The 21,976-nt window shown below is 38.0% G+C and overlaps 4 protein-coding genes across 4 annotated transcripts in view; 2 read left to right on the top strand and 2 right to left on the bottom strand.

The window, feature by feature from the left end:
• Positions 1-649: 649 nt before the first annotated feature.
• Positions 650-2,586, bottom strand: LOC115625158 (chymotrypsin-2). The gene is made up of 3 exons (XM_030520086.1): positions 2,429-2,586; positions 1,049-1,411; positions 650-990 (listed from the first exon to the last, which is right to left on the bottom strand). Exons 1-3 carry the CDS (start codon positions 2,555-2,557, stop codon positions 688-690), a joined length of 795 nt encoding a protein of 264 aa, XP_030375946.1. The 5' UTR covers positions 2,558-2,586; the 3' UTR covers positions 650-687.
• A 1,365-nt stretch (positions 2,587-3,951) lies between these two features.
• On the bottom strand, positions 3,952-6,735 carry LOC115625157 (serine/threonine-protein kinase ULK3). Its single transcript, XM_030520085.1, has 8 exons — positions 6,614-6,735; positions 6,400-6,548; positions 6,118-6,342; positions 5,889-6,053; positions 5,632-5,827; positions 4,898-5,267; positions 4,652-4,836; positions 3,952-4,580 (listed from the first exon to the last, which is right to left on the bottom strand). Exons 1-8 carry the CDS (start codon positions 6,710-6,712, stop codon positions 4,470-4,472), a joined length of 1,500 nt encoding a protein of 499 aa, XP_030375945.1. The 5' UTR covers positions 6,713-6,735; the 3' UTR covers positions 3,952-4,469.
• A 213-nt stretch (positions 6,736-6,948) lies between these two features.
• LOC115625159 lies at positions 6,949-9,022 on the top strand. The gene is made up of 7 exons (XM_030520087.1): positions 6,949-6,989; positions 7,249-7,381; positions 7,448-7,586; positions 7,643-7,772; positions 7,834-7,928; positions 8,188-8,424; positions 8,487-9,022. Exons 2-7 carry the CDS (start codon positions 7,311-7,313, stop codon positions 8,586-8,588), a joined length of 774 nt encoding a protein of 257 aa, XP_030375947.1. The 5' UTR covers positions 6,949-6,989; positions 7,249-7,310; the 3' UTR covers positions 8,589-9,022.
• Positions 9,023-17,422: 8,400 nt separating this feature from the next.
• The window catches only part of LOC115625568 (AN1-type zinc finger protein 6), a 28,464-nt gene continuing 23,910 nt past the window's right edge, over positions 17,423-21,976 (top strand). Inside the window, exon 1 of the mRNA XM_030520662.1 lies at positions 17,423-18,072. The gene's annotated coding sequence lies outside the window, so the exon portion shown is untranslated. The remainder of the gene's footprint in view (positions 18,073-21,976) is intronic.

Genomic DNA, 21,976 nt, shown 5'->3' with positions numbered 1-21,976 from the left:
AACAACAATAGACAATTATATATAAATTATGTGTGCAAAGTTTGGTTTAGGTAGCATTTGAAATGTGGACGCTATTGACGAAATTCTGTAGCGGGGGAAGGGGGGGAAAATTTAAAAAAAATAAAATAAACTCGTCCTTACTCGGACCTAGGAGAATCTGGATGCCAACTTTGGTTATTCCAGCTTTTATAGTTTCTGAGATCCTTGCGTTCATCCAGACGGACAGACGGACGGACAGACGGACGGACATGTCTAGATCGATTTCTGTCGTCATGCTGATCAAGAATATATATACTTTATGGGGTCGGAGATGCTTCCTTCTGTATGTTACATACTTTGCACAAACCTAATATACCCTTTTTACCCTACGGTTTGATTTCTACTAGAAATCACTGTACTCGTATATGAATTTTGTCTGATAAGTGATTTGAAATACGAGAGCATTGCTGAGGTAATTTTGTATTATTTCACTCTCTTTGGGCGGCTTTGGATAAAGGCACATATCGATCTCTTTAAATAGAACGGCTGACTGGTTTTGACAAATGTTTGAGCATTTCGAATTATTTCAGTTAAACATTTCATTATTTGTAAACACTTCTGAAAAGCGATCATTGGCTTTCTCTCTCCTTTAAAATAAACAGAATGGCAGTTTGGTTATGTACGTATTTTTATTGTTCCAACTATGATCTATGCCAGTGTAATCTGATTGTTGATAATCCAATCTGTGTAGGCTGATACCTTGCAGTAAACACCTGGATAGGGTGCCACGGTACAGGGCTTAATGCTCCAGGACACAATGCCCACCTGTTGGCCATCGTAGATGAGGGGACCACCCGAATCGCCGCTGCACTGGCCCTTGCCCCCCTCATCGACACCACCGCAAATATGGCTACTGGGATTGGTTCTACCGCTGTGTCTCTCCACGCATTCGTCATCCGAGTAGACCTTCAAGTTCACCTCCTGAAGTGTGGTTTGAATGGACCCTGAAGTCTGTGCAGAATCCGAATCGTTTTTACACTGCTTAGCCATCAACTAAAGCCACACTTACCGCATTTAAGCCCCAGCCGATGAGCACACCTTCCCCACCTTCTGGCGTTTGCGGTGTCTCGAAGTTAAGCGGTGGCAGGGTCACTGGAGCCACCGTCTCATAGTCAAAGACAATGGGTTCAGCCACCTCGATGAGTGCAATGTCGTTCACATAGTTCGCGGCCGGATTGTACAGCTCGTGTTGAATGATGCGCTTGGCGGCCACCACATTTGGTCCTTTGGCATTTATCTGGGTAACGCCATACTGTATGGACAAATCCGCAGCCTTGCGGCCGTTCACACAGTGTGCAGCCGTCAGTACAAATTTAGGGGATACAATCGAGCCGCCGCAGGAATGGGAGCCCGTGGCGCCACGCAGTGAAATCTTTGCAAATGGCATAAATGCATCAATTACTAATATACTTCCGATCGATTTTTATACTCTATACATGAAATGTACAAGAGTACATTGGGTTTGCGGGAGGTGAAAAATAAGTCGATCTAGCCCTATCTGTCTGTCCGTATCTAGGTGTTCCTAGATCTCAGGGACTATAAGAGGTAGACACATAAAATGTTGCACAAATTGAAATTTTGAAATTTGTTCAATTATGCGTTTTGTCATGATAGTTGTGACGTGAGTCAACAGGCTCGTTGAGCTATGCAAGGCCACGCTAGCTAATGAGTGCGAAAGGGGGGGTCGAGGGGATGAGTCCTCTTGAGACGCCTCTGGTGCTGTCCAGTAAGTTTATGTGCAGAGTGTTGTTGTGTGCAGAGAGCCGCTTTTATTTTCTTGATCCCCGCCAATCCCAGAAATGGGGGATTTCCGTAACGCTGTTGGTATACTTACCTATGCCTCGGAGACTATAAAACTTATGTACTCCAAATTTGATTCCAAGATGCATTATGTGAAAACGCAGAAAATGTGTATTTGAGAATTTCCCTCCCTCCCCCCTTTCAACAGCAATTGAGTGATTTTCTGTAACTCCCATAATTCTAAGAATTCTTGATTCAGCAAATAACTTCAACAAGTGAATATGTGCTCGTATGCCAAGATTCATTATGATAGGTCAATTTGAAAGGAAGTTATAGCCATAAATGTAGTCTCTGCCCAAACGCTGCCCGCAGTTGTTGTTGCCTTTGCACTGCATATCTGCTCACTGACACGCATAGACAGAGTGCAGAGTATTTGAAAGTCGGGGCACCCCACTTCAGCTTTTCTATTTGTTTTTATGACGATTATATTGTTGCGTCTTTATGCTATGATAGTTCCAATTCAAAGAGCAGATGAAGAAGTCTGGGTCGCCATCGGCTCACAGCATGGTGAGCAGCACTTTTCCACCAATCGCACAAGCACCTTTTTCCTTCTCTTTTTCTTCTCTGCATTAACAATTCGATTACTTACCACGAAGGGATAGCGGTGGACATCGGAGTCGGTGCCATTCACCACGCGACCAATGGGTATGGACGGAGCACAGCTGACGGTGGCGACGAGAAATGCGCCAAGAAACAGCACCACTTGTAGCTTAGACATGTCGAATCTGTTGAATGCTATAGTCCACTGGTTACAGTCTGCTACGGAGGCAACTTAAATAGCTGGGGCCAAACTGCGCCCGCTTTATTGATAAAGTTGCGAATTTATGGCCAGTGATAGCGTATTATGATTTCACTGCTTAGGCATGGGGCCTGCTCAGCTGCTCAGATTTTGAGTACATATAGGGATTTGGTCCCTAAATTTACAGTTAAACAACAAACGCCACCGGGCTGCGCCCATAAATTTCTATTAAACAATTTTAATCAAATTAAGAACTATGCACAGAAACAAATAAATGTGTAGTTGCATGGCCGTGCTCCGGAAAGGCGGCAAGACTGGGAGTATCTTAAGCGTGCATCGCTTAAAATAAAAAAATTAATTGAAAATAAAAAATGCATAACAATTGTCTTGGTGAATTGCTTAGACTAACAAATACTGGTAGTTTAACAGGTTAACAAATGTTGCACAGGTTAACAGGCTCAAGGTATGTCTTTTAAATGTATTAGTATACAAAAATTGCTTTAAATTTCACACGCTACCGCTACAACTTAGTTGAAAACTTTGCACTATAAAAGCATCGTAAATAGACATTAGTACAAAAGGTCTCGTTGATCTCAAATAGAAATTTCGTACACAACTAACATAATTATAACAATGGATAATAGTACTTACATAAATGGAAGCAGAACTAACAAAGAACAGTTTACAACGCAATAGCAATCATTTTTGCAAAATCCCTAGTCCTTGCAGCTTCGCAGCTTTAAATTAAGTTTTGCATTCTCAATCGTCTGGTTTTACAAAATCGACTTAAATTTTAAGAAATGCGCTGCATAAATAAAATATTTGAGTTTTGAGTGACTAACCTATTATGTTTGATACCGAAACAGATTTGGAATGTGGGGAAATCCTATTCATGTTATCGGTGTACCATAAAATGAAAATTCCCTGTTAGTTTTTATCTTCTATTGCCGTCGGTAACCAAAATAATTTATTAGTTTAATCCCACACCAGACCTTTTCGATTTCATGTCCAAGCCTTTGCTTGCTTATCATATAAAAGTATTTGGTTATTTACAAATAAGGCCAGTAATTACTTTCAAAATAATCAAATAATAGCATTTTAACACAAATATTAGATACCAATAGAGTCACAGCAATAAATATTTTATGACAATGACCGATTTCTCGACAGATACTGGTATGTAGTATTATGTAAAATAAATTAATTGTAACCCTAAAATGTACTGACTATGTTCGAAAACACAAACTTTGCTGTGTGCTCAGTTCATATTAAAATCGTAAACAATTTTGATTCCACTTAAGAATTCATATTTTAAACAAATAATTTACGTATTTAACTTTAGTAAATTACAATAAATAAGAATAACTCTTTGACTTTAGAAAAGCTATAAAACCTTTTAATGTTTTTACGCATTGTTGCTCTAGCAACAACATTTTTAAGGCAAGAAAACTTTTCCCTTTGACTGTAATATGAAATAAAGGTCCGATACTGTCCGCTCTGAAGCGTATGCATATGTATATACTGATTTCATTTAAACTGAATATTGTTGGAATATTATTGGTTAAATCGGATTATTAAAAAAACCCGAATGTTGAATGGTACTTCGGAAATATTGAATATATAATTTACGCATATTTCTGTCCGAGATCGACAATTTGTTATTTACACTCAGCGGTAGAAGCGTGTTGGCTTTTTTAAGGTGGCAATTTTTCAAAAAAACCTGGAAAAAGATGCACAGTTATGCTGCAGCCTCTGCCGTTCAGAGTAGGTATTCTAAAAAACTAGTAAATTTGTTATGTACGTCTAAATGCTACCAAAATACATGCTCTATGGGACGCGCCAGGCGCCATCGCCAAATGTTACAATGTCTGTACTGTCTACTTCCTACTCTCTACTGAATGCTGCAGCTGCGTACCGTGGACAGTTTCTGCTCCTCCTCGTCCAAATTCTTTGCGCTTAGAATGCTCTTGATGCTTTCCGCTTCCTTTATCCAAAATTCAAGCTGCAGTGAATTATAAATAATATTGAAAAACTTGACTAGGCGGGTGACTGGGCCTGATTTCCTGCACTCACCTGTTGCAACAGCAAATTGCGGCGCTCGCCCTTTGGTTCATTATTGACAAAGGGCACTAGCATGCCAAGCGCCGAGGTGTAAGCGTCCAGAGCAGCATCTAGCTTTCGCTCGTACAAGTAAAGCTCGCCTTGACGTCCAATTTCGAGACCTGTTTTTAGCGTCGGACTAGAGTGTGACAAGGCAACTAAAACCACAATTTAAAACACATTAAATCGGCTAACACAGACAACTCCATGAGTGCATACATAGCTGTTTATAGCGGGCATCAGGTTCAAGCATCTCAGCCATCCGTGAAGTGCTTGGCTGCGGGGAGGCCTCTGCTGGCTGCGATGCTACTGGTTTGCCCGTCTGTTGGGGATGGTTCTTGTGGTGCTGCTGCTGGCCCAGCCGCTTGTATTCATCCTCAATGATTACATTCTTTATCTCCTCTGCACGCTTCATATAGGTCAAGGCGCGATTACGCAAGGCCTGCCGCTTGCTAGCATCATTTTCCTCCGTAATAAGCGGTACAAAATACTGCAGGGCACTACAATATAAGTAATAGGCCTCCTTGTAGTTATGCTGCTCATCATAGCCCACGGCCTGGGTAACCAAATCAATGGCTTTTTTCAGCGTCTGCAAGTGTAAGAATAATAATAAAACTCATGGGAGATGTACAATCTAAGATATAGCTTTTGTCAAGAATAACGTAAAACCACTACACTAAACCCTAGATTAACCTTCTTTGTAAAGTGAAAATGAAAGTGTAAATTGCTTTTGGTGTGCAAGCTCAAGCAACCAGAATGTGGTATATATGTATGTACATATATTTACGATCACGCAGACGATGTCGTTCATCGAAATGTTTTTAACCAAAACAGCTATATAGACCTTACGTGCCTGACTTCACTGAAATAAATCTATTACCTACTGATTCGGTATGTTAAAATTTAGGAAGCATAGATCTCTGCGTTTGGGTACTGTAAAAGCTGTAACTCACCTGTTCGGTAGGGAATGTTTTGAGATCTAGAAATGGATGCGCAAAGAAGTCTGCAAACGATATGCGCTCAGCCGGCTCGTGTGCAAGGAGGCGACGAAGCAGGTCGTGGCACTCGTTGCTAATGCTCGCGTTTGGCGGCAATTTGATGGGTTCCGCACTACGTATGCGCAGTAGAAGTTCCTCGATTGTCTTAGAGCTGCAGTAAACAAGAAACATGAAAAACATCAAAAAAGAGAACATTTCTCTCTCCCCATTACCTATATGGCGCCTTTCCAAACAAACATTCATAGAGTATGACGCCTATGCTCCAGAGATCCGCTCTTGCGTCGTACTGATGCTTGCGCACGATTTCAGGCGCCATGTAGAGCGGTGAGCCCTTCAGCTGCTGGTTTATTTCGCCCAGTTTCAAGTGCTGCGCAAAGCTGTGAGACAAATCGATCTTAGCCTATGCCAAAAATACATACATATATAATTTAACAAACGTACCCGAAATCAGCGACCTTAAGGGAAACATTGTGTGAACTCCGAGTCAGAAGCAAGTTCTGCGGTTTTAGATCGAAGTGGCACACATCGTTGGCTCGCATATATTGAACAGCTGCAGCCAGCTGGCGAAGGAAGTAACGAACCGTCGGTTCCGGCAGTGCTTTCTTGGTGCGTATGAAGGCAGACAGACTGCCGGCATTGCAGTACTCCAGCACTATGTAGATGTTTCTGTAACAAATTTGAGCTCCAGTTTAATAAATATTAATAAATATTAACTGCACTCACTTATCGTCCCAGAAGAAGTCTTGCAGCGTCACAATGTATTTATGTTTAAGATCCCGCAGTAGTCGAATTTCCGTTATCAGATTTTCTCGAGAGCTTTGCGACAACGTGGACATTTCTACGTATTTGATAGCGTGATAGCTGCGTTGCTTCTATAATTGCAAGATAAATTAGCTAAGACGGCAAATACTTAACCATCCACAATCCAAATTCTTACTTTGTGTCTTGCCTTGTATACAGTTGCATAGCTGCCGACGCCGAGTTTTTCGAGTATATCAAAGTCTGTTATACGCGGCAGTGACATTTTAAAGCTCATAAATATCCATTGATTTAGAAAATTGAGTTCTTTTACGCAATTGTTGTTACCTATAAAAACCAAAACAAATGCAATTGGAGTTGGCAGTCACTGCGAACAAGCAACAAACAGCTGTTTGCCCATTACATCGATTGTTAGCCATGTAATCGATACACTTGTTGCGCAGCAGTGCTATTATTTCGAAGCGACGCTGGTGTTTGTAAGCGACTAGGCAGCACTTTTGTGATTCAGTGTATTGTTTTTGTTGCAAAGCGACCAAACTTTAGTTTTTTAGTTGGTAAATAACATAAAAAGTGAATAAATAAAAGATAATTGTAAATTCGCAGGGCTAATGTGTTGTCTGAATATCAAGGGGATGGCTTTGTTTAACGGAATATGAACCCAATCTGATTTGCCACCTTGCACTCCAAGCTGAGCTTACTCTGCGTACCACACCCAAACTAACAAATTAAGCAAACACGCCCTGCTGCTGCAAACAACAGATAAAATAGTCTGCAATTTCATTTTCTGAAGAATCGTTTTTATTATCTTTACAGTTATTTCCTGCATTTACTATTCTAAGTTATTCAACAAGTGACGTCACTTGCAAGGCTTCAGGATGAATTATGGACGGAAAACGCCTTCGACATATCGCTCGAATCCATCGATGTATTCTCATGCCACGGGCAGGTGTGTATGATATGGATCAAATGTGTAAAAACAAAAAAAATAAAAATTTATATATATTGCCTACAGGTCCTCGACGAATCTGCATTCCATAAAATCGCGCTCCACGCGCTCCGTGCGTATTCCATGGTACCAACGTCCGTTGCTAAAGAACAACCAGTACATAGATATACAAAAAAGTGCCATGCTGATCGGCCTATTTGCCATTGTAAGCCGACATTTTTCAATTACACACCAATAGTAATCAATACACGCTTTTTGCAGTTCCTCTCACTTTTCACCATTGGTACTTCGATCTTCGACATGTACTGCTACGCCATGGCCGCGCCAGGCTCCACTCATTATGGTTACTACATAATATCATATGAATTTGTTTATGTCGGCAACAAGCACGGTAACTGATTATTTGTATATAACGATAGCTGACATCTGCATTGACCTTTCATCGCTTGCAGTTCGAAATATGCTGATTGTATTCGCTCTGTTCTCCCTTATTATGGCGCTAATAAACTTTGTGACCAGCGTTTTGCTGGTCGTGGCTTTGCGCAAGGTAAGAAAATTGTATTCGGAAACTCGCTATACACATTACACTCTCATTTCTCATGCCTAAAAAAGCAAGAAAAACTCGGAGCACAGAAACGTTTACTAGGCCGAAGGGTAACAAAGCATCTTAGTTATTTATTAGTGTGCGCTTCATCATCTCACCACTGCCACAAAAAAAATTAGCACCTGCTTTCCTAAGCTATTGGCATTACAAAACACCATTGTTCCGTAATATTTCATTTGTTTTTCTTGTTGCCCGTCTGCAGGAATACGAACGTAAGGTGATGCCCTGGCTGTGGACCTTTGCCGTCTTCACAATTTGGCGCGCCTTGGCGCTGATCTTCTTCGCCATTGTCAACGATCTATACTTTGCCTACAATGTCCTTATGGTGCTGCTCTGGACAGTCTTTTGCCTCGTCTGCATCTATGGCTGGGCCGTGATCTATTCGCTTTACCTGGAGCTAGTGGATCTGACTAAGCTGGAGGATTTGGCACACCTACGCGTAAGATAATACTCTACGCTTGTGAAAATTTGTATTTGTATCTATTCTATGGACTTTCACAGATGGGCACAATGGCTTCGTTGCATGCGTCCACGGCGAACTCTTTGGCAGGTTCGCGTCCCACGACGCCGCACAGCACGGTCTCCACTATGCCCGTGGGCTAGTCGAGCACGCCCTTGTGTTCAGAAACTTCACAACGAAATTCTGCACAACCAACTCCGTCCAAACGTTGCAAAAGCATCGCGCTTTATATTATATTTTGTTTATACATTCCATTTTTGTAAACACAATCCACCAGTTAGTGCCTTAGGAGTTTTAAAGATAACTACTTCATGTATAAGTACACACACACATCCACGCATTTCTCGAAATATGCTCCAAACGCAAATTTGTACACGAATCTGCTTAGTTTTTAAGACATCTCCGTACCCTTTGCCGTCCACTCTACATTTTTTTATTGATTGCACTGCGAACTGTTTGTAGTGAATTGAAAAGAATCTCTACCTTTTCGACATATCGTTAAACTATGACACGTTTTTATACAAAAATGAAGCTATTTAATAAAAAATATAACGCAATAAGAAAACCCATAAAATTATATGCTGACTTTATTTTTAATTTGACTGAAATATGTTGGCCCGATAAAATAATCCCGACTGTCAAACAAAAGTTTTATTAGTCAAGAAACGAATTTTTGGGTTTCTATACACAAAAGTAACACTGAACGCTGCATTTATTTCCTCATTGCATTGTTTAAAAAACTCTACTACATAAAACATATATTTTAAGATCTACAAGTACCATATATTATTGAAAGAGTATTGCAATTTGATTATTATTGCATTAAAAGTGTTCACAGATTTTGAAATCGACTAATTGCAATCTTTGATGTAAAGAAGAACCTTTTTATTAAGGTTAAAATTACATTGGATATGCATGCAGGTATATATGGTATATATATAGATACATATACATGTCTATTAAGAGTCGAGGAATATTTTGCTTGGCCAATTTTGAAGGATTACTAAGAAAAAGGTAAAAAAGTGTTTCTCACATTCCTAACACACTCCAAATACGAAAGAAAAAGAATAAATAACAATGTTTTAATTACTTATTTATTAAATTATCTTTTTGAGTCGCCAATTTTTTTTTGCACGTGCAGGCCTAAGGTTGCATTTATCTACTTTTGTTTTCAATTTCAGCCAAAACGGTCAATCCTAAAAACAATAGTTAGTAAAAAATTTCAGTCCAGTACTACCCCAATTGCAGCATCAAGTTCGCTCATTTTTTTGTGGCTTCCGCAGTGGGCGATATAACTCAGTGCCGGAAGTTTTTCTAGGTAAGGGATATTTCATTGTCGGGCTTGCTCGACTGTAGCGTTCTCTCCTATTAAGAGTAGGGTTATTGGCATTTAATTTTGGTATTTAATGCAATAACATATTAGATAATATTAAATATAAAACTTGACAGCTTTTACATAAATGCTAAGAATCAATTTTTGGTCTTTATTTCCGCATATCCTAAAATAAAATGCATATTCTACAAGAAACTTACCACCCTTCTCATTACTCACCACCTCCAATCAGAATACTTTGTCGTAACACAAGGCAGGGTCAACAACAAAAGGCCGTTGGAGTTCATTTGCTTTGAGCAGGCAGAGAGACGCACAATGAGAAAAAATAATTAGCTGTCTTATTGTTGGACGCAGCGTTCGCTGCCTGGTCATTAACATCAACACCCGAAATTATGAGCAGCGCGCGCCAAAGTGGGGCAGTTTAAGTACACACACAGATAAACATATACATTGTATATGTATGGACACTTGTACACATATTTGAATACACGTTCACACAGACGGCGCAGACCAATACACTTATACTTTGGAGGCCAAACAAAGTTCAATCAACTGTTTTTGTTAATCATTCATCCGACGTTTGCAGCGACGCTGACGCTGGCGTTGACGACGGCGTCCAAGTCTGAGCCAACAAAAAATGATTATGCCAGGGGTAAGGTTATTGGTGAGCTGACCGCATGTCTGGCTGCTGAGCTGTTCCTTGCAGATTTTCCTTGGCGCTCTCGTATTTTCTTTGTTCTTGTTTTTCACTTTCTTCCGAGTTACTTCCTCAATACGTCTTCGGTTGTTGCTATTGTTGTAATCGTTGCTTTTGTTTGTTGTTCAAATTCATTTTAATTCTATAACTATAATTCGATCAATTACAATTGGAATGCACTCTGAAACAATACAAACAAATAAAAACATGTTCATACATGCATACATACATATGTATATATGTACATATTCACGTGCATACACATGTACACTCGTATGAGCAAAGTGCTCATCAAATGTTATTGTTCTTTGCTGTTGTCTCACTTAGAACGCAATTTGTGGCATGCGCTGTTGCCATATCTCTAAACAACAACATCGCCAGGGCAGCCAGCTACCCCGAAAGTCTGAGTCCCTATACGCAATTTCAAAAAAATATATACATACATATGTATGTATGTACATATGCTTTCCGAGATCTCTGCGTTCATACTGACAGGCGGACGGACATGGCTATATAAACTCGACTTATCATGCTAATCAAGAATATACTACATACATATGTATGTATGTACATATGTATATATTTTGTGAGGTCTGCCAAGCCTCCTTCAGTGTGATATACATATGTATGTATGTATGTATGTACATTGCACTAAACTATCATAACTTTTTACCCTTTGTGTATGGATATGTACATATGTATGTATGTATGTATGTATGTATGTATGTATGTATGTATGTATAAACAACAGCAATTGCAAACAGCATGCAATTTGCGTTTTTTCCCTCATTTCGTTACGTTTCCATGCGCAACAGTCGACGCTAACGTCGCAGTCGCAACTTTCGACGCAGTTTGTTTTGCTGCGCTCATTTCGCTACGCAATTTGAAAGTTCAACAAAGTGCACGTCGCCCTCTTCCCCCATATTGATACACGCACACATATGTACACATGTATGTATGCATATGTATAACTTGTACAGGACCTTGGCAACAGTGATTGCTTTCACATAAAATTGATCGCTCTCTCCTGCTCCCTGCTTTAAATTTACTCGCTCATTCGCTTACTCTGTCCCAGGCGCTCGCACAGCTGATGATCGTTTCGCAACGGTAAATGCCGCTGCCTGCATATCACGCACCTGTCTCACAGCCGGCTGAAAGTTGAATGCACGAAACCGAAGCCAAAGGATAAATGCATATGTATGTATGCATGCATGCATGGAAAACAAATACATACATACATACATATATACATATGTATCTGTGCATGTGCAAGGGCGGACGCAGCTTTCAAAAAAGGGGGCGGCCAAAACACTAAAATGTTGATTAAACAATGCACGATGCATTTAAAAAATAATTTATGCATATGATCAATGAAAAACTTCAACAAATCCAACTCAGTTTCATTTTAAGGCGAAATAGTGCGTCATAATAATGAACGTGCGGTCGACTTTATATGGCCAAATTTTTTGTAGGAGGTGAAATGGGCCCCCTGCGTACGCCCTTGTGCATGTGTGTAAGTGCGTGCCAAAAATACTCGAACCAATTGTGCATACGAAGCGCATATACACCATACATTGTATATATGTATGTATGTATGTATGTTTGTATGCAAAAACATGTGTGCATACTATGCATGTATTTTGCCTTATGTTGCTGTAAAATTTTCTTGAGTTGTCTAAATTGCTCTCAATTTGGCTGACATTGGATATTGAAACCTGGTGCTTCAAGCACATGCTAAAACAAATACATTCATACATACATATATGTACATATTATAAGAATTCTTAAGGAATGTAGTACACTTTAAAACACACAAGCCTCACTCACTTTTCTTTAGACAACCTTGTATCCATTTGCACATATTCATACATACATGCCCCGTGTCCACTCACATATACAAATATACATATGTACATTAATGCACTGCATCCTCATCTCTCTTTTTTTACGCATTGTTTTGACGGCCTTTTGTCTTGACGCCACACAAAAAACAAAAGCGCAGTGCGCAGCTCGATGTGGCTTTAAATTGCGTCGCATTTTGGCCAGTTAAACGCAAAAATATGTACATTTATTTACCAACATTTGAATATAATGTAGAAAATATGCACAAAGCAGATATGTTTTTTCCCCTCTAGGTGTTGGTCTAATGCGAACTAAAAGGTCTAAAGGTCCAAAAAGTAGGGCCCGCACTTACTAAATACAATACACACCACCGATTCCGATGGTACTGTACCTGTACCTATGTACCTATGACTATGCGTGGCTGTGTGTGAGCATGTACGCAGCCAAAGCAGGAACAACAACAACAGCTGCAGACAGAGCATGGACAGAGATTTCATTAATGGCTATAACTTCCTTTAAAATCACGATGAAATTGACACACGGACACATAACCACTATCTGAAGGTATCTGCCGAATTAAAAACAAACATTTCGAAAATTACGGATGAAAACTCTGAATTGCACATTTTCTGCGTAATCATATACTATAAGGCATTGGTTTCTTTTGCTCTTATAGTCTCCGAGATATACATAGGTGATTATACGAACCACCTTACGGAAAATCCCCAATAGAGGGAACACATCTATGTTCATAGTGTTTTTCTATGTTTTATAGTCTCTGAGTTCCAGTTGTTCACATGGACGGGCAGACAGATAGGGCTAGACCGACTCGTCTTGTCATGCTGATTATGAATATATATACTTTGTGGGGTCTGCCACGCCTCCTTCTGAGTGCTACTTTTTATACCCTGTACCCAAAAGGGTACAAGGGTATATTAGTTTTGTGCGAGTGCACATGGAACACACAGAAGGAGGCTTGGTAGACCCCACAAAGTATATATATTCTTGATCAGCATGACAAGCCGAGTCGATATAGCCATGTCCGTCTGTCCGTCTGTCTGTCTGTATGAACGCAAGGATCTCCGAAAGTATAAGAGCTAGAATAACCAAACTTGGTATACAGATTCTCCTGAGACCGAGAAAGGACGAGTTTGTTCATTTTTTCTGATCCACCCCCCCACTCCCCCCCTATTAACGATTTTCTATAACTCCCGTAATTCTTGGAATTTTGAACTAAAATTTGGTAGTCACATTAGGTTAGTTATTATATAACCGTATACCGTTATTATATACCGTAACCGTAACGTAGTCTCATTATGATAGAATGATCGGAAAGAAAGTTATAGCCATATAACCAGGCCCAATGCACAAATACATACATATGTACAAGTACACAAACACGCATAAGGCACGATTCTGATGTAAATGTAAATGTATGTATGCATGCATGGAATATTTTATATTTAATTTAGTTAATTAATTAAATTAATTTAGTTAATTAATTAAATTTAATTAATTAATTAATTTAATTACTTTTTTGTGGGGTGGTACAGGGTATTTAAGAGTTGAGCCTGCTCGACTTTAGCATTCCTTTCTTGTTCACATCTCGCGCACCTAATATTCTCTTGTATATTTTAGATACAGATTATAAAATAAAATTAAATAATTAAATTAATTGATTATTTAATTAATTAAATAATTAAAATTAAATTAATTGATCATTTAATTAATTAAATTATTTAAATTAAATTAATTGATTATTTAATTAATTAAATAAATTAAATTACTACCTACATATACAGGTAGACCAACAAAATATGCAAAATTGTCGATGTTTGTGGGCAAAAGGTTCATCATAATCCTCGATCCAGTGCTGCTACTAACTGACGTATTAGAATATGATTCCAATTTGAAAAGGAATTTCATAAAAATTACACGTGTTATAACATAATCATGACCTTAATCCGACGTGGCGGCTGTAGCTCATATACTTTTCAAGATCCTTGCTTTCATACAGACGTACAGACAAAGTATGTAGTCTAAATCGCCTACGCCTATATGACGCCTATATGTAGCTTGCATGGAAACAGGAATGGCACACAGTAGGTTTCGCCGCCAACAAAAAATAAATGTCAGTAAAAACTTAAAAAAAAACGATTAACAAATTTTGTTTTTCATGCAAACAATCATTTTATTTCAATCAGAATTTCCTAAAATATATTTATTAGCATTAAGACAACTTATATTGTGTAGTACTTGTATGTACATTAATACATTTTTAAATGCTGCCGCATATTATGAATTCTCTGAATGCTTGCTAGTGGCTGTGAGTAGGGGGGAATGTGCATTTGCCATTAACGAGTATGTACATATGTATGTGTGTATGTAAATTTGAGTATGTACATTTACGGGTGGTGTCGCTGCTTTTGGCAGAATTCATAAAATGTTATTGCACTTTCTATGGATGGATTCTGTGTATTCTGGTATATTCACCACACTCAGAGGTTCTGCTCCACAAAAACACCCCTGCAAGCAACAGAAGCAGCGAAGCGACACTGACGTCTGCGCTCAGCTTTGGTCTTTGTCTAATTTTTTGTCTTTTTTGCCATGTTTTCATTCTGTCTGTCGTCTGTTATCTGTTAGTCTACCATCGCGTCACCCAATGCCAAAAACCTACACGAAACAGCAAGGGATAGCAGACACTCAAGCGCAAGTTTCGAGCACGGCCAGCTACTTGCAAGTGTTATTCATACATACCTATTACACACATTGTTTTGTTTGAACTGTAAGCGTTAGTAGCAAAAGCAGGTGCGCTGCTGCCTTTTTGCTCTTGTTCTCCCAATTCGCAGGTATTGCTCTCAACTGCGGTCTGTTCTCGATCCGCAAACGAAACAGGAAATAGTGACAGATAGGTGTATATGTACACACACATACATACATATGTATATTATTTTCATTTTTGAGAGGATCAACAGTTTTCTATGCTCTTTTTTATTTACACAATTTTAACCGATGATTTTAAGTACATAGTTTTTTAATGTTACCCTGTAACCTTGTCCAAGCCAAACACGACTATTATTGTTGTTTTTTTACTTTTATCATAATTGTGCGACAAGGTTATAAGAACAGCTAAATTAAATCTCAATTTTTCAAGTGCTACGACCCAACTAGCACTAGAGGCCCAACGACCTTGCCACCGCATTCAAGTCGTAGAAATTAGTGAATAAACAGCAAGGCATAACAAAAGTTCATTTTTATCCACATTTATGTTTATGAATATACATACATATGTATGAATGCATGTATACATATGTATATAGCTTTTATTTTATGGATGTATTTACTTCTGAATATATGATAATGTTAAGTATGTACGATGTACATATGAATGTACATATGTACATACATATGTAGTTCAAATTGATCGTGAGTACACTGTAGTAAAACAGCAACAATTACATTTTGCTAATCTGTATTAAATTCACCACAGCCTCAGGGCGCTTAACCTGTGAACTGCTCTCTCTCTCTCTCTCTTTTTCTCTGTACGACGACGCAATTTCACAATATGCGTCTGTTATTGAAAATGTCAAAACTCGAAGAAATTAACATGCGCTTTTATAAACCTTAACATGTATGTATGTATGTGATTACTGCGTGTATTTTGAGTGTGTGGTTGTCGTTAAAAGTTTCAACGTAATAAAATTAATAAAATTTTCAGTAAAGTGCGCAGTTTGTATTGATGACGCAGCAACAAATACAATGGCAATGCCAACAACAGATACAAGCAACAACACAGTGACTGCGACGCGGACATCGCAGTGAACGTTGTGGACGTCGACGCAAATTGTCGCTCTCTCTCTCTCTCGTCATGCTTGTGTATATAAATACATACATATGGATATGTATGGGCCTACTACAATATGGCGTCGTCGCCAAGATTGTGTCGTAGTTTTCTTAAATGAAAAATGTTCAGTCCGCAAAAAAAAAATCCTCGGTCTATTGCAAATGTATCTACTTATGTATGTATGTACATATATGAAAACCCAATGTATAACAAGAATTTGATGACTTTGCTTGAATACTCCAATTATAATAAATTATTGGACTCTATAGTCATATGACAGTGGCGTTGTGGCCGTGTCGCACACTCGCTCTCGCTCTGCATTGGTCTTTTGCTCTCTCTTATTGTTTGCACTTTGCACTCATTTTGGGGCGCTGCTTATCTTGAGAATGTGTGCGAGCGCGTCGCAGTCGCTGTTATTCAACATTGTTCGCTTTTTATAATCAAACACATTCGCGTACTACGCATATATTTTTTCTTTTAATAAGTAAATATTAATTATACATATATATTTATAGTATATTATAACTATGCTTTGTTGTTGTGTACATATTTAATTTCTTGAGATTTTCTATACAATCGGGTATTTCCTACTTGGCTGCTTAAATACTTTTTCACCATACGTCAAGTTGTTTGGCTTTACTTCGCAGCTACATTTTATATACTACACACACATGCATACATATGTATGAATGAACGTATGTGTGTGTGTCTTTCTGTCGCTGTGTTGCTCTGCTGCTTTGAAATGCGATTTCTTTTTAATACTGCTTCTTCGCTACACACGTTTGTGTCAAGTCGCTCAATTCAATTTAAATGATATACATACATATGTACATATGTATGAATGTACCCATATTTATGTTATTATTTTTATATTTGCTTACGAAGCTCATTACAAAGCATTAGTAACCAAAACTAAATTTTATAATTTAGTATATTTTGCATTATTTTTTATTTTATTTTTAAAATGAAAATATCTTAGATCAATATAATTGAATACAAATGTACATACATGTAAATGCACATACAAAGTAATGTTAAATATTTACGGATTTCAATCGGAGTTGTAGGAGATAACTCGAAACAAGTGGCCGTTAAGAAACTGCTATCGTGCTCTCTTGTATGCGTGTATTCAACACACGAGGTATAAGCAGCGCTGCGGCAGCGACGTCAGCAAAGATTTTGCCGAGCACTGACAGGCAACATTCATTTTAGTTGATTATACGGTTTTAGTTTGAAACGAGTGCTTGGAGACTTCACATCGAGTTTGGAGGATCAAATACACGTTGAGTTTTGCTCTGCGCCAACTACAACAACAGTCATTAGTTACAATATACAATACGCGCGCTCTCGCTCTCTCTTTCGCTTGACTCGTGTGTGTGTGTGTGTGCATCGTGTTGATTTGGCATAAATTGTAATAATATTAAAATAAAGTGTTGTAAAGAAAACGTCGTTTCCAAGTGAAACGCAGCACGCAGCTGTAATCGTTTGAACATTTTTTTGCGTGTGTAGTCGCGCTAACTCCGTTGCTGCCGTCGCCGTCAAATTGTCGTCGTCGTTGTCAAGTGCGTTCGCTGCATAAAACTTAAATTCGTTGCAATTTTAACTAAAACGAAAGCGTCGTGCATACATTTGTGATATATTTTTCCCCTCCTGCACCGCCCCAGACACAAGAGTCCGAGTCCCGTTGCTGTTAATTTTGTGCAATTTATATGAAAAAGTTTATTAATAATTAGTAACAAATTAAAAGCCACCAATACTTGTGCGAGCAATACACAAGTGAGGTAGAAATAGCGGAGAAGTAATTGTGAACGAAACAAGCGTAAAAATATACATATAACTGTGATTTTAACAAAACTGGGGTTTTTGTTTTAAAAGTAATATAATTGCAATAATTTAAACCTATCTAAATAAGTAAGTGTTCTATGCATATGTATTTTTAAATTCATGTTTTTTTCTTTTTCCTTGGAATTGTTTCAATTTCGCCTACGTCGCGCTTCGGCACTTATTCACCACAATGAATATGAGCTCACCACAGCAGACACGCACTGCGTGTGTGTGTTGCTTTTTTTAGGCAAAGTGACACTCGCAAGCAGCGTTGCCATGTCGCGCGAAAGTCAAAAAAATAAATAAATAGCTGTTGGTAGACAAAAAAGAAAACAAAAGCTAAATGAAATGACAAATGCGCAAGGCAGTTAGGAAGTTATAATATAAAAATAATATGGAAAAAGTAATTTCCATGCATCCACTCTGAAGCCACAGCCTTCATTTCTAATTAGCATACATATACTATACAGCTGGTGGTATATACATTTTTAAACTGAACGAACAAGTGTGGCAGCAAATGTTTTTGAACAGTGTAGTGAGCAGTGGCAGCTGTTTAGCCTTTGGGGTTTGGCACGCTAACAAAAAATTGTTGCCAGCAGTTGTTCATGTTATTTTGGCAGAATTGGACTTAATTTCTGTTATTTTCTTTGGCACGAAAGGTATTGCTGATAAACATGGACATAACTGATATGTACATGCATTATAAATATGTATATGCATATTCAGCCGTAATAACACTGTCCGCATTAAATATATGTATGTATGTACATATACCTATTTGTCAGCATGAGTCATGCGTTTCTCTGTGCTTCTTTTACCGATTTTCAATTCTTGTTCAAAAATTATCTACAGTTGCTTATCAGCATCAGCGGGGGTAGCAGCTGTGCATGTGTATGCCTGAGTATGCATTTCTAAACGTAGATATGCCATTATGTGGGCGCATTGTTTGTATTTGTCAAATGCCTTGGAAACCACGTCATGAGGGCGTATACACATACAAGCACACTCGCACTCAAACTTTTTTGACTCTATATGCAAATACAATTGACATTATTTTGTACATACATAGATTTAAGTCCAATTGTAAAAACGACTTCCATTTGAATGCTGGCCTGCTGTGCTACTTGGCACCATTTACCAACACTGATCAGCGATAGCCAGCAGAGTATCGATTGCAATGGAATCGACTAAGGCTGATTCGTTTTCCACTTTGCAGTGACTAATCTTGTTGACAAATTCGCATTACTAGCAAATTTTCATGGTGAGTCAGCACTGACATTTTTATTTTACGGTCAGGCTAGAGCTCAGCAGCTTGCCTTGTGACAATTGTTGTTTTCTAACAGCAACAGCACTATCTAACAACCATGCATATCCAAGACCCATGTATATTGCACCATATATACATATATGTGGGCGTATTGTATTGTTCAAAAACGGCGACACGTGTGTGTGTGTCTGTTTGTTATCATCCTTTATTAACGCCTTATCTGTCACACGTTTTTGACGTGCATGCATACATACATATATAAGCAGAAGATTTTTACACCTCGTCGTGGATTTATTATCAGTTTCAATAACAATAATTCACACAGGCATGCATACATTCTCTCATGATGCTGGCGCATGTTAACCAAATGCGATATTTGCACATTCTGTATTTAAAGCGAATAATAACAACAAAAACGACTGTGCGCTAATTATTTTGATTTGTTCAACAAATAAACATGTTTTTTTCAATATCTAAGGAGAAACTGAGATAGAGAGAGAGAATGAGAAAGAGAGGAAAGAGAGGAAAAAGCAAACAAGTGAATCAGCTGGCTGTTAAGTCTACGTGAATAGCAGTTGTTTACACAAGGAAGAAAAGTGATCCACATAAGGAAAACATCTGTTCAAATTGAAACAAGCTGGTTTCAATTTTTGCGGTTGGCACATGTTGACATTATTTGATAGAATTGAAAACCATAGTTACTTAATACTAGTTACAGTTTCATGGTCTGTACAAGAAACATTTCATGAATATTTATGTAGATAATAAATGTGGCTAAAAATGCTATTTTGCCAACAAATTTTGAAGCAATTGTCTAAAGACAAATAATCGTAATGAAGTTAATTTCTAAACACAACTTTTACAAAATTATGAATACTTTTTGTAATTGTTTCCTGAAATGATTACGATACATATGTCTCCCTTGTAGCTCAATTTCTTGTTGTATAGCGGGTAATATATAATCAACTATCATTTCAAAATTGGGCTGTGAAGACTATCACCGTTGCAATATTAATATTTTGTTGTTGTGCCCTATTTGTCCTTACTGCAATAATCAGATTAAAATCTCCTGTGCTTTTTTTGTCCTCCTTGAGCTGACTAATGACACAGCTTATTTCAAGTGTGAATGCTCCAAAAATACACGTAGAATGCTTGGGAACGTTCTAAGCTGTTTTACGATGACTAATTTTTGTATATTTTGGTTATTTCATTAAAGTCACCAACGTCTTATTAAATGACGTATTTATTTTATTCCTCTCTATAATTATAATCATATATCTAAAAATTATTTAAATAAAATTAATTAAAATTGAATTGAGCAAATTTTTACTTGTATCAAAACAAGTTATATACATATATATATTCCCAATATAACCAATAAAAAAAGAACAAATTAATCAAAAACATTGTATGTATTTACATGTATATAGTTCATTTAAACTTTTATTTACTACGACTCTCAATTGTTGCCAGTTCTATATAAACGATAAGTGATAAGAGCGAGTGACGCTCTCATTCATTTTCGTTTTGGCGTTTATTCAATTCTTTATCGCGTTGTCGTTGCTGACGCGTGTGCGACCTTAATTTTTGTTGTTCTGTTTATAGGTCGCGCGCACCCACAACCGCCCCCCGTACTCGTCGACACCGCCTACGCCCATCAACCGCCACGATCACCGTCGTCGACTAAGGCTCGTGTGCTTAATGCTGTCGTTTTTCTTCTCTGCGGTCATCATTTTGTTCTCTCTTCTGTTATTGTTTTCGAAATGTTTTCGAGTGCTATATTTAGTGCCAAATCCCCTAATCTTAATTTTCTGCCTTGTGTTAGGCTCTTTCTTCCATTATTCCTTCTTTTTAAGTTATGCAATTTGTGTTTGTTTGTTTTATTCGTGCCCTGGCAGACTGTACCCATAGATTGTTCCGAAATGTTTCGTTGCATTTAAAAAGGTACTGCATTTGTTTACGTATTACTGTGCCTATTGATTCACTTTAATACAAAGCCTTTTTTATTAATAGCAGCAATGGCAGAGAATCGATTTATTATTAGCAAGCAGTTGAGGAAAAAGAGTGCATCTTTGGTTGTTGTCCTTTTACCCTTGAACGGTTCTTACTCTTCTCGCTACCCGTTCTCTATAAGGCCTGGCGATTTATCGGGTGAGCTGAAGTTGCTTTCGGAGGAACTTTTTTTGGTTTTGCCACAATGTGTGCAACGAAACATTATCTTCACATTAGTCAAGAGAGAAACATAATATATTAAGACAGCAAACTTGTTTTATTGTCTCCTCAGTTTTATATACTCGTATGGGATTGATATCTTGGCAGGTCCCAAACGAGAAGGCACTTTATTTATTAGACTTTTGACTGTTTACACCATTGAACGATGCAATCCGGTTCTGTCCCGAAATCTCAGCATTTCTATAAATTATAAATATAATTCAGAATGTTAAGCTGCAGGTCGTTCCAAATTTGTTAAACCGTCAACTATGCTCTTCCTTATTGTTCTTTATTTTACACTTGAATATTCCATTTCTAAACAAATGTTTAATTTTATTGTTAAATGCAAATTATAACATCCCTACAAATAAATACCTAGTTTGGTTATAGAAGCTCTTATACTTTCCGAGATCTTTCTAGTTTATCTAGAGGGACATGGCCTTGTCGACTCCGCCATACTGAGCCAGAATACTTACACCTTGTGGGATATGCCACGCCTCTTTATGGGTGTTA

This window comes from Scaptodrosophila lebanonensis, unplaced genomic scaffold (genome assembly GCF_003285725.1).
Source record: "Scaptodrosophila lebanonensis strain 11010-0011.00,11010-0021.00 unplaced genomic scaffold, SlebRS2 tig00000072-arrow-pilon, whole genome shotgun sequence".
In the NCBI taxonomy this organism is placed as follows: Eukaryota; Metazoa; Arthropoda; class Insecta; order Diptera; family Drosophilidae; genus Scaptodrosophila; species Scaptodrosophila lebanonensis.
This window is presented reverse-complemented; position numbering and strand designations above follow the sequence as displayed.